Genomic DNA, 13,883 nt, shown 5'->3' on the forward strand with positions numbered 1-13,883 from the left:
ATGTTTTAAATGTTAACCTCCAACACACAAACAAGGCGATAAAAGTTCAGCTCCGTCGATAACAGGGAGTTACCAAACAAATAACTACGTGGTCAATAAGATCGCCTGTGCATGTTGCACTGCGAGAATGATTTATCTCCAACATCGTATAAAATATTACAGATTTAATTTTTTACGCAACTTGTACATATATAAAAATGCTTTCTGTTGCGTGGATTATTATTTTGTTACTCCTGATATTTCGCCTACCTTTCTTCTGCGGCTTTCCCTTGAAGTATAAGCTATTATGCAGGTAAGTAATCTTTTCTTCAAACTGGATAAAAACTTTTTGAAATGTGATTTTGTCCTGAAAACACTGAAAAGTATTACTGACCGCCAGTCGAAACACAAGGAGGATGTGTTTGTCGTTTACTGTCCTGTTCATTGTATCCACTACTGCTAGGTACTGTCATTTCTTGATGTATAATGCTTGTTAAATATAAATCCTAACACTTTAAGCTTGTTAGAGTCTAAATTACTAAAACACTATTATTTGCATCATTATTAATTTACGATGTAATCCCACTGTTTATCAAGACTACCCTTACCAAAATTTAATTTTGGATCCTTAATTTTCATGAAATAGAAGTCTCAGTAATATTTTTCAGTTTTCACAACAAAATTATATTTTACACAATTTTAGATCCAATGTAGAGAGAAGAGAAGATGTAGATGGTGAAACATTCTACTTAATTATATATTTAACACAGACAGCTTGACATGACTATGAGTGTTGCTAATAAAATGTCTTTAAAATGTGAGTAAATAATTATATTATAGGTACAATGTGAGTAAATAATTATAGGTACTTAATAACTGATATCAAATAACATAATATATGGCTAGCCTTTGGACCCCCGCGTTTGCTCGGTCTACGGCCTCGCATTTCTTATTGAGTTGAATTGATTTTGAGTTTAACGTCTCTTTCAACAGCGAGGCTATATGAGACGGGACCCACTGATTAACGTGCAATCCGAACCACATGAGCTCCCGCCGGGAATCGAAGCCGGGTTTCCATCATGTAGCGGGAGGAGCTCTCGTATCTCTTATGTATCAGCCTCTGCATCAAGGATGAATTTCGTGCATTTGCTCTTAATATTTCATGAAATTGGCCAAATGGGAAATTTGCCCCCAGATCACCGCGTTTGCTCGGCCTATAGCCTCGTACCTCTTAAACCCACAATTCTACCATTTTTTTCAACTACTTTTTTCAAGGTAAGATTTCCTATTCCAAGAAAACGTCTATTTAAATAACAAGGGAATTTCATCCCCCCCCCCCCCCTAGACCGCTTAAAAACTAAAAATATTCACTTTTGGCAATTTTCATGTGAGTTAGTCCCGGAAGGCTACAATCATGCCAAATTTCATCATTCTAATCTTGCCGGAAGTGCCCAAACATTTTTGGGTGTTGAAGATGTTCCATACAAATAATACAGGAAAGATTTTTCCATAAAACCACTCTACAGTTGGCAATTTTTAATTTTGGCGATTTATTTAGGTACCGGTAACGAAAATGTACAAGCATACCGAATTTCAAGTACCTGAAATATGAGATTCTAAGAAAGAAAAAAAAAATTAAATAACGGAATTTCTTCATTCCTCCTTTAGACCCCCTAAAAATTAAAAATATTCACTTTTGGCAATTTTCTTGTGGGTTAGTCCCGAAAAATTACAGTCACGTGAAATTTAATCATTGTAGCCCTACAGGAAGTGCCCAATAATTTTGGGATGAAAAAGGTGTCCCATATAAATAACACGGGGAAGATTTTTAGTTCTCCATAAAACAACTCTAAAGTTGGACATTTTTATTTTTCTGATTTACTGAGGTAACGCTAACGAAAACGTACAAGCAAACTGAAGTTTTTATTTCAATTCCAAGTACCTAAAACATGAGATTATAAGTTAAGGGGAAAAAAAAAATCTTCATCCCCCCCCCCTTTAGACCTCCTAAAAGCTGAAAATATTCACTTTTGGCAACCTTCCTGCGGGTCAGTCCCAGAAAACTATAATTATGCCACATTTCAACTTTCCACGTCAACTGGAAGTATTCCTCTATTTTATGTCAGTTCATGTAGTTTTATATATAGTTGGGATATGAACTAGGAATACAAAGTAGAAACTGGATCCAATTGGCTAAGTATAGAAGTCAGTGGAGAGCTTTTGTGAACGCGGCATTGAACCTCCGGGTTCCATAGGCCATAGAGTTAGTTAGTTAGTTAGTTATTTAGTTGGGATATGAACACGGTATGACTCATATTTTTAACAACTTGCCCTTCATGTTAGACATTAATATAGGTAATGCATAACTAGCTCCCTAATTCTTCATTATGCTGTGTTAACCTCTAACCTTGGATTGTTTGGACACAATGGGGAAGTTAATAGTATAATAAACACACCAACCAATCAGTGAGTTATGACTACCATTCCGGACAGAGCATAAGACACTTCCGGTAGTGCATAGCTATGGTCCTACGTTATCAGTCTGTCAGTAGTGAGTTTGAGCATAATGGGTAAACCTCATACTTATCAGTGTTTGACAAAGATCGGATCGGTGCCTCGATTACACAAACGGTTGAACTAATAGGATGTTCGAAAACAGCAATAGTGAAAGAGATCAAGACTTGTGTCAACATGAGAACGTAACGAAAACTCTAGAGGACGTCGCAAGGTAGATTGTTAGGGTAAGTATCGCAATCAGCAACTAGTACAGGGTTACAGCTGTAATATGGTGGACTACCTAACACAACTATGATCAATTTGGATACATGTTCCTTATGATTATGCGCCATACATTGCACATGTAGATAATTCCAGCAGATCCCACGTGTCACTCGCTACTCATCTGGATCCAGCAAGATCTAGACTTGCTTAATACATCTAACACGCGAATTGGACGATAGAAGACTAAGCTCTGCTAGTCTGACGACCCACAATTTTTTACTGTGTGTGCGTGTTTGTGGAAATCCTACGAGGCGTTGAACCCACGTACATCGTGTCACAACTGCACGCCAATAGTAGTGGGTGTATAGCCTGGGGGATATTTACATGGCAAGATCTAGGTTCCAGATGCTTGGAGAAACAATAACTGCAGTATTGCAATCAGATTTACTACATCCCACCATGTTGCACCTTTTCGATTACGACGATATCTATCAAGATGATAGTGCTTAGCTAGTCTAGAAATGGTTCGAAGTTCAAGCATCATCCACAGAGCACCGCACTCTCGGATCTCAATCCCATTGAGAAACTGTACGATTTGGAATTATATTTCTGAATATTCGGCATGTATGGCCTTCTAAGCCCGTCACGTATAAGGGATGACGTTCCTCAGCGATCACATTACCTGGAAAGCGAGGAAAGAAGAAGCGTTCTGGGACCTGTACAGTAAGTACTATCCCGGCATTGGTCTGATGTCAATGAGGAAAGCCCAAGAAAAATCTCACTCACAATGACCGGCCTGAAAAGGTTTTTATAACTTTTCGACCAAATGTCCCCAAAACCCGGGACATGAGAACCTGTAGAATGCCATGGAATGAATCATCCAGATTTTCAAAACACCCTCTTTCTTCTATCTCGATACTGAAGGCAGTTGGATTGGTTACCCCAGTGGACGGCTACTGACATCTTAATACATCTTTGCTATGGCGGATCAATATTGTAAGAAAGGCTTCCACCATTTGGTAGGTGGCTGTAACCCAGTGATCGGTTGGTGTATACTTGTACAGAAAGAACACCAACAAGCCACTGATATATTTCAGTTTTTATTTATTTATTTTGCAACGAACCATTTAAAGCTAGTATTGTTCAGGCTAATATAGAACTACCTCACATGAACAGGAATTACCTTTCTTCCATTGCACGTTTCCACAACTGCAAAGCTCCAATCATATCTCGTTTCTTATCAACATATGTTGCTCCAAGAAGTTCCAACGCATCTACTTTTTCACTTCTAGAAACAAGATTTTTTTGCTCTATAAGGTACTCTACTATGTGATTGTGTCCTGTAACACTAGCTGCAAGAAGTGGCGTCATTCCTAAGGAAAGAAAGAATGAAATTTGTTAAAAAAGAAAAAAAATCCAACAATATAAAGGAACGGATTGAACATGTAAAATATGAAATAATTAATGAAATTGGCGAGAACAAATAATATTCTTCTCTTTACATTCTCAAGCAAGGAATACGAATATGGTTAATTGAACATGGATAAGAATACTAGAAATACGAATTTCTTATTCGAAATACGAATTAAGCTAGCCATTTTTACTAGAAAATAATATAACTTTACTGCGTCCCAATTCAATTACACTAAACTGCTTCAATAATCTATGTTGCCTTCATCAGTAGATCTGTCGCTGCAATACATCGGTATATAGTAATTGCTTAACGGGAATTTTAAGTGAATGGTGAGTTTAAAAAAGCATATAAACTTTTAAGTTTATAATCACACCAGTAACTTTTATAAGTGTTTTGCAGTGGTAAGTACAATTCTATGAAACTATTCTAAACTGCATATGTAGTTCAAAACAAATTCTAGCGCAAAGTGTTTGCAGTGTTACAAAATAAATATATAAAAGAACCTAGTGCACGGGAATTACATTAACAAGAGTTTAAACTTCATTGTATTTCAACTGGGCAAAAGAAGCAAGTAAAAATGAAGTTCTGAGATGTGATAAAATATTCCATCTAAGTTTTCCCAAACTACTCACGATGGCACTAGATACTGCTGAAAAAATTCAATGCAATTAACGTGCATCCGGACGCAGTAAGTTGCTATAATTTTTATAAATTACGTTAAATTATAGGCTCTTGTTTTATATAGCCTCGTTACTCAAAGAGATTCTACACTCATATGTAACGAACCATTAAGTAAGTGTCTTTTTGAAATTTGGGATCGCATGCATAGAATACAAGTACTCAAAAAGCAGCCTTCTTGAAATTTACGTCATAAATAATTTTATTGATCAATGTTTACATGGGAACTAGCTCCCTTCACCAACCGGCTTACGATTTCTTCGCTAATTTATCAAGTGTGTGTTCATTCATTAAGCTTTCGCTCTCAAAAGTTTCTCTCTTCAACATTAATATCCAAAATTTAAGTCGTTTGTTGATTGGAGTTTATCGACCCTTTTCAGCACCGAAGTTATATGAGACGAGACCTATTCTTTAAAGTGTAATCCGAATCACTATTTGGGTTAGTATCCAAGACAAGTACGCTCACCAGGAACCGAATCCGCGACCAAAGTCACCACTTTGCCAAGAATCGGGACTCTACAGAAGTAGTGCATACAACCTTATTACAAAATTATTTAGAAGAAAAAGCACAGCCTTTATAATTACTTGCGACATACTGAGAATTTCTTAAACTATAAACAAAAGATAATGAACGCAAGTGGTGTATACTTTTTTTTTTTCTCATATATTAATGGTCATCACAGATCAACAAAGAATGAACCATATCATTCAAGACCACTCTTTCTGGTCAAATACTGTTTGGTACAAAGCTCTTAATTTCCGAAAACTTTTAATTTTATGCATCGATTTTCACAGTTGTCGAGCAATTACAAGTATTTAACTGAAATCCTGTCTAAATTTCTCAAGGATGTTATAAAATACAGGATCTGGCCATTCATCCTATTAAATCAATGAAGCCAATAAACAAAGCATCGGCACGTCTGATTGGCTACTTTCGTTTCCGCCATGAATGTTGGCTCAAAACATTGTGATCTTATTGGGCGGAATGGGCAGAGTAGGGGTGGTGAAACCGTGACGTATGGCTTCAAGATTTTGTTGTAAAAGCAGATCAACTATTTTATAACATCTTTGAAATTTCTATAAATTACATTACCTAGTGAAGTGATTTAAGTCTGCCTAAGTTCAAAAGAATATGTAAGAACTAAGAAATGCATTAAAATGGTTATTTCTTACATTTCGCATTTCTTTCAGTACTTTTTTTTATCTAGTTTTACTATATCGTTCAATTAATCATAACTACAGACATGTCATCACACTCAGGAATTCCCCTTCCCTTCCCATAATCATCGGACGTTAAACTAAAAACACGTTCAGGTTTTAACAATCATTTTCTTCACTTGAAACAGCCGATACTCGATAACTGCCAGTCACATGTCAAATGGTATTGTAGCACGCTGTGAAATAGTGGGCTCAAGTAGTATGTTCTTTTCTTTAAGGGAAAGTTGCCAGCTCGCATTAATATCTTTCTTGTTAGGGTCAGCCAATTCTCTATGTCCTTTTTACTTGATGTTTCCCATTCCTTGCTTAATCAGCCTTTACCTATATTAAGTAATGACTTCTTCTTAAGAAAAATAAACAAAATTTCAAAATTACGTCTTTCTAATTCATTCTCGCCTCCAAATAAAACTCATGTATCTACAAAATATTACGTTGTATTTCTTTTAAATGTTTCAAAGACCTGAAACATTCTGTTCTAACATCCCTTCCATTCCTTTTTCCATGCTTTTAGATTTATTTTCGTCCTATCTAGTAGATCCGTGCCTTTTGATTGGGATTGATGGCAAAATCTTATGCAATGTAGTTGTCAATATGGGCACCTATAGTTCAACCAATTCTGTATCTATCTCATCTCGGTTTCAGGTCTGCCGAAACGTATACTCCTTTTAACCTGATTATACTAGCTTAACAAAGTAGAGACAGGATATGTATTCAGGTTGCCTACCCTCAGTAAGTAATCGATAAGTTTCTTTAGCTCAAACTTCAACGAAGACAGCCTTAAGCAAGAAGAAAAAGTTTTTACATATATTACCTTTGGGCACTAAGGAATGTACCGATCTATGATGTATATGACGTACTTGCGGTGGGCTAATGATGAAGTTAGTAACGAATTTATTATTATATTCTATTATTTAGGTTTAAGTTAAAAAAAAAAAAAAAAAAGTCAACAGAAACAGTATGTCAACATGTCTATAGTAGCGCACAGTATCTAGTTCTAATTCTTTGAGGGTCTTACTTTTAAAAGTGTGAAGAACTAACTTACCCAGAAACGGAGACAAAAGGATTGCCCATGGCTAATCCTTCCATTTCTTGGAATTTCGGAAGAAGAAAAAATATTGTATGTTAAAAAGCATCCAAGTAATCTCAATATTTAATTTATATTAGCAGTGTTTAGCTTTTTCATGTACATGGTGGAAGTTACAGATTCACAAGATCAGTTGAAGTAGAATAGACACACTGGTCTAGTTACATATACATAGTATGCCAATTGAAGCCATTTTAAATTTGACTTTGACATTAGGGCTCTATAAGCTGCATATTGCATGCATATATCTGTTAAGTTAAATTCGCTCAGTTCTATTTCGCATTTCAAAAGCAATATCACCTATTCTATTTGATAATACATATTCGTTGCTTATTGCATTCTTACTGTATTTCTTCGTACCCTTTCCAGGTAAATATCACATCTTGATATTTGAACTCATTTACGGGGAAGACTGTTGCACTTTGCTTAAAATCTTACTTAAGCAGCTATAGAAGCACAACTATTCTGTTGGCCAAATATGTTACCTCGAAAACTAACCGAAGGGAAATCTTTAAACTTAATACAGAACTCATTCATACGAAAACGAGAAGAAAGTTATAGAACGCACTTGTACCAAAACAAGAGGAAAGTTTATTTTGCATTTTGTTCAGACACAGAGCTATAAGCGAGTCTCATCTTTGTCAAACAGCACATTATCTAAAAAAAACTGAACAGCAGAACTTTTGTATGCACATAAACTCATATAGCTATGCATCTCTCACCGAAGTGCAAGATAAACTTTCTTGTTTTAATTTCAAGAACACTTTCTTTTCTTTCTTCGTATTGTTTTCGAGATTATGTATTTGTCCGAAAAACTTTCGAGTGCCCATAGCTCAGAGAAATTTTCTGTTGAGCTATAAAGTTACCTTACATTTACTATCACATGCAGTTAGCAAGATAAACGAAAAGTATTTAATCAACAGTTTATATAATTATGTGAAAAAAGATTTTAAGAGTTAAAATTACGTAGAATATGTAATTGAAGACTCGCTGTAGACAATGTAAGTGCCAAAACCAATACTTACTCCAACAGTAGGGACAAAAGATAGTAAATTGTGCCCAAACGTCACAAAATAGAAAATATGCTTGCTTATAATTACAACCTAGCATATAATGAAGTATGAGCATCTAACTAAGGTATAAACATATTGAAAAAATAAATTAAGTGAAGCTATTTTAAGGTGGCAGTTACATTGTTTTCTGCAGAAAGTCTTCAATTATGTGGTATATTAATATTGTGTGTTGGGAGAGAATATTGATGTAGGAATAAATAATTTATGGTATGTTTGGAAAATATATTGATCATGGGAATAAAGTCAAAGGACAGTTCGAGTTAAAAATCACTGTGGAATTTGTTTGATATTCTTTAACTGTATCTATATCTTCTTGCTTCTGATTGAGTATAATGTGCATTCTTCATTGCCGCCATTACGAGATTGCCTAAAACTTTTTACCTTTTTTACACTTTCTATTTGTTTTCATCTGAGGAACAAACGTACAACATTTGTCGGTTTTCGTCCAAAACAATTAATTCAGATTTGTTTAAATTCTCAATTCTCTGTGACTGGGCTTGGAATTTAACCGGTCCTCAGCTCATTGTGTCTATGCGTTAACTACTACGCAGCTTCAGCCATAGATGTTTATTAATATTTACAGTTACTGAGATATCGAACAGTTAAGTAACCAAGTCAATGATGGACTAGTCTGGGGGAGGAAATGAATGAGAAATTTAGTGGTTAATACATCAATACAGTAAGTCATAGATCTAGGTTCGATTCTCGACCCAGTCACTGTATTAATTTTTATAACTTCGTTGTATCATCTGCTAATAATCCTACAATATCTACATACATCAATATTTGTACTGCAATACAATGATTGCAGATAGTCAATTTCATTTGCCGAATTATTATTGTTACATCTCACGATATTATATGAGGACGGGTTCATACGTCATGGCAACTATTTTTTTTCCCTCGCGGACTAGAAACACCAAAAATTTAAGTTATACCTATGAAAGCATCTGGGATATAGCACACATCCAAATTCAGTCGTTGGGTGACGGCGTTCTGAAATAGATGTGACTAATCGCGAGCAACATACATACTTTACGACAGCAGTTCCCACAATAGAAATGGTAGGAATGCAACGCAGAGCTGCAAGAAGCAGTTGATGCACGTGCTTACCTCCTATCGAACAGTGTCAAGGTGGGAGCAGACCTTCCAAGGAAGCGGAATATCAACTGCCGATCAATCTCGAAGTGGACAACCTGTGTTCAAGGACAAAGATATATTGGTCATGGTAACTGATCAATCCTTAAGTGAGGACAGGCGTTTCGACAATGGTTAAAAGGGACATCCCGAAGGCTTATACAGTGGGGGTGTAGAGGGTAATGTGCTGATGTACCGAATAATGAGATGCACTATCAGATAGCTTGTCTTGTAATACGAAGATACCAGGATCGATCCTCAGTTCAGCGTTTCTCAACTATTCTTCGCTTATCTGTGGTTACGTCAATAGTCGTATCTTATTCCTTTAATAATACACAATTTTAGATTACAGAATGCGTTTTCAAATTTTTATTATATAGATTTATACAATGTCAATTTTCAGTTATGTATATGTTCGGATTTGTGAACCTTTCCTCTATCTGGCAATATAAGAATAATGGCTCTAGCTTTACTACAAGCTGCATGAGAGCGCTAGAGTCACTAGTGAATAATATTAAAGCGAATTTATTGCCAACACATTCAAATGCGATTTACTCCAAACTAACTTTTTTAAGTTGTGACATTTTTGTAGCAAGGGTGCGATATATGCAACACCTTTATATTACAATAAACATATACCGTTTTCGAAGTGGAAAACCGCAGAGGTGGTATGTTTTATATATATATATATATATATATATATATATATAAAAGATTGATTTTGACTCGACATACCGGCTATGTAAATGCTGAAATACAGTGAAGGTATGTTCCCTAAAAGATTACATTTCTATTTATACAATGACTGAAAACCATGGGAGAACTTCATTGTAGAAGTCCCGGCAAACTTACAAAATACTTTCCGATTTCAGTTTAAACAAGTCACCTCAATTATACTGGATTTTGTTTGGATTGGGCTTATGACTCATTCTTTTCTGTCATGTAACCCTTATCTACAACCAACACGAGTTCCTGCATAGGAGGAAGGTGTGAACTTCTTTGCAGACACCTTATTTTGAAAACAAAAGATACAAAAAAAATATGAACATTTTTTTGATCTTGTCAACTTAGAAATTATTTCTATATAAGAAATAAAATCTTTGACGGGCAGAGCTCTTCGTCAACTACTGTGTGTAAAAATTGATTTATTAAAGGCACATTAGCATCCACTTTTCAGTGATAGTATGTCTTGATCATCCAAAAAGCAGAGGCGGTATGTCTTCACCATTTAAAAACCAGAGGTGGTATGGCCCTAACACATCCAGACGAACATATGGATTTGCCTAACTGTTTCACAGTGCATATCAACGAAATTAAACTGTCAATATGCATTTCCCGAATTAGCAATAAGTTTAACGAATAATAAACACTTCAATACAGCTGTGCCAAATGATAAATTATTCTTGATTAATATCAATTTGATTCTGAATAAACGTAAAAACGTAGTAATAACTTGTAGATGTTCTAGGATGAATATTTAGCACAGAAAAAGAACTCATTTTTAATCTGTTCAGAGAAAATGCATGGGCGGACCGAGATTCGAACCCGGGACTCCCGCATACTGTCCCAAAGTGTTAACCACTATGTTGCCCAGTTCCTTTTCTATGTGAAAACGCAGTGTTTGTTTGCATTCCATATTTCTAAAGTGTATGTGAAATCCATCAGAAACCCGAATTTAGTGAACGAATTTTTTAGCCTCTTCTACCAACACACATACACACCTTTGATTCGCCTATTGTTGGAACTGGCACAGCAAAAATAATTTCTCCGTCAACAGTGCACCACTGCTACGTGCAAAGTGGATGTCATATCACTTAAGAGAGGTACAGACATGGACACGCTACAACGCATGTCGCATCAGTCTGGAGATATTTCAAAGGACAGATGCCTTGTCACTCTACCGTCTTTGAAGAACTCCGCCCACCTCGTCAGTAATATAATAGAACAGAGCACGTGCAACCACTGCATATCGTAGCTCGCTTGGCATTTCCGTACACTTCTGCCACCGAGAATTCATATTTTGACGTACTCATGTTGCTCGGAGTCATTACCTCTGTCTCCCAACATCAACTCTGTTCCCGAACAGAGTCGATGTCACTGTCATTGTCACTTAATGACTGAACTTCGATGCTTGCTCACAACCACCACTCCCCACACATACTCAATCTGGTTGCAGCATGTCCAAACTCGTATATTCCAGTTTCTTTTGTAGCTTTGTACCCAGTACGCGAGAAAAAGGTAGTTGTCATGACATGAAACGTGAATCAATCCTCATATTTCTATTATATTTCCCTTTTGTTTCAATCCTGTGAGTAATACAGGTAATAGCAAACTTAAGCTATTTTTCTGTTTCTTCTACTTCATTTTGCCCTTTCTACTAGATTGTAAACACTATTTATCACTTTTAGAAAAAAAATCAGGTATCTCTTCAGTATAATTCCTCTCTTCCAACTGTCAAAATCAGACGTTTGATCCTTAAGAAAGTAATCTTTGTTAAACAGATATAAAAAGCAGATAATTAATAATAATAATAATAATAATAATAATAATAATAATAATAATAATAATAATACTTATACATCCTCGTAGCCGAAGGGTATGTCTTCTGTTCACGTGGTTCTGGGATCGATTCCCAGTGGAGATACTTGCCTTAGATACCAACCTGAGTAGTGGTTACGATCCAACTTTTAATAGCATATTTTGTCTCATACAGCCAGTGACGTAATGGTAGCCCGTTTTCACAAATATAACTTATACCTATCCCACATATACGCTCATTGTGCAGTAAATTTAAAGGTGAGTATACGCTGGACTATAAAAGGGAGGTGAGTATACCCTACTACATCCCTATATACAACATTAGTGCTGAAATTATTATTATTATTATTATTATTATTATTATTTCCAATCGAACTTTTTATATAAACAGACATTTCATCTCACAATACAAGACTAGTATTAAGTGAATACTGATGTGTATTATTTTTATACATAAAAACAGCAATTTTTTGTCACGAACTGCTTACATACTTTGAACATACTACTGAACTTCACGTCTAAATAGTTGTACCGTTAAAACTCACCGTATGAATCCACATCCATTTTAGCTCCATGCTGAAGTAGCAATTGTAAAATTGCGAGACTACCGGATTCCGCACAATCGTGTAAAGCTGTATTTCCTTTCACGCTTTTTCTATTAACATCCGCGTTTAATTCAATTAGGTATTTTGCAATTCGATAATGGCCTTTGTAACATGCTATCATAAGACAGGTATGACCATGCCTATTGGCAACTTCAATATCTGAAAACAAAATAAGAATAAAAGTTTAAGCACATATTTACGGATACACTTATCACTACTCGTAACATCTACATGAAAACACATGGTAGGTGAAAGACTTTAAAAACATGCTATTAAGATCAACAATGCTACTATATTTATGCTTAGAAATTTTGTCATATTTAGTCACGGCACATATAGTACAATGCAACCGTATATGGATTTTTCAATAAATGCTAATATATCCACTAATTTACTGGATTTGTCAATGATAACTACCATAATACCATCATATCTTTTTAAAAAATAAAGTTGTGTAAATAAAAAACTAACCCAACACACAGAAAAGTAGGGAACAAATGAAACGAGGAAATTATATATATATATATATATACAGCATTTTATTTCTAAACATAAAGGTGCTGGTACGCTGGACCTCACATTCTTAATAATTAAAAAGTTGCATACCTTTCAGCATATTATTATTATTAACAATAATAATAATAATAATGTCCAGTAACATATCACTGCAGTCTTGTAACTGAAAGCTCTTACATCTGCTTTTATAATGTCTGATTCTTACATCTTAATTTTATAATAAATAAACTAAATGATAATCAATATTTCTTAGTGATTTGTTTCTTGCTTTTTTCTCTTTTTGTAATCGAGCGAAAGAAAGCTGCTACTGTTTCTTTTCAAAAGGCATCAAGAGTTCCACAATTACTGAATTTCAATAATACACATAAAGTACATTGTTCACATAATGTTCTTCAGAATACTAATCATACTACCAAAATGTTCTACAAACCTCTACTAAATTAATAGATAAACTTTGCGAAAAAAATCTAAGGGATGTTATCAGTTACTAAATAAATAAAAAAAACAATTAACTGGATACATTAAAATAGGAACTGACCAAAGGCTCCGCTGCGGAGAAAGTACAGAGGTGGAGTCCCAACAGAATTTTTGTACTGGCATTCAGTTTATTCGAACTTCAGCAACAGACAAATTTGTTCGGATTATTTCGTTGTGGGAGGTCTGTTTCTCAGGGGACAAAAATAATCTGGTTGGTTGAGAGAATTTATGGTTACTATTACAGAGTACCATGTGAAAAAGAAATGGCAAAAAGGGAGGCGCGAGGACGTGCCAGCGAGCGAGAGTCAAGAGGACCCAAAATTTTTAGTCCCTGAATACAATTAACTGAAGAGGAAATATTCCGTTCTTATTTAAAAGGTGCCGGTACACCGTAACGTTGCGTACCGCCAGAAACTTTTTTCCCTTAAAAAGCTCAGTTTCGT

The 13,883-nt window shown here is 35.3% G+C and overlaps 1 protein-coding gene across 1 annotated transcript in view; it reads right to left on the minus strand.

The window, feature by feature from the left end:
* The window catches only part of LOC145666635 (protein fem-1 homolog CG6966), a 142,852-nt gene that overhangs the window by 5,534 nt on the left and 123,435 nt on the right, over positions 1-13,883 (minus strand). The window contains exons 4-5 of the mRNA XM_081734083.1: positions 12,388-12,606; positions 3,884-4,073 (exon numbers count right to left, since the gene is read on the minus strand). Coding sequence (XP_081590209.1) covers positions 3,884-4,073; positions 12,388-12,606 — 409 coding nt within the window. The remainder of the gene's footprint in view (positions 1-3,883; positions 4,074-12,387; positions 12,607-13,883) is intronic.

This window comes from Thermobia domestica, chromosome 12 (assembly GCF_964235325.1).
Source record: "Thermobia domestica chromosome 12, izTheDome1.hap1.1, whole genome shotgun sequence".
Classification (NCBI taxonomy): Eukaryota; Metazoa; Arthropoda; class Insecta; order Zygentoma; family Lepismatidae; genus Thermobia; species Thermobia domestica.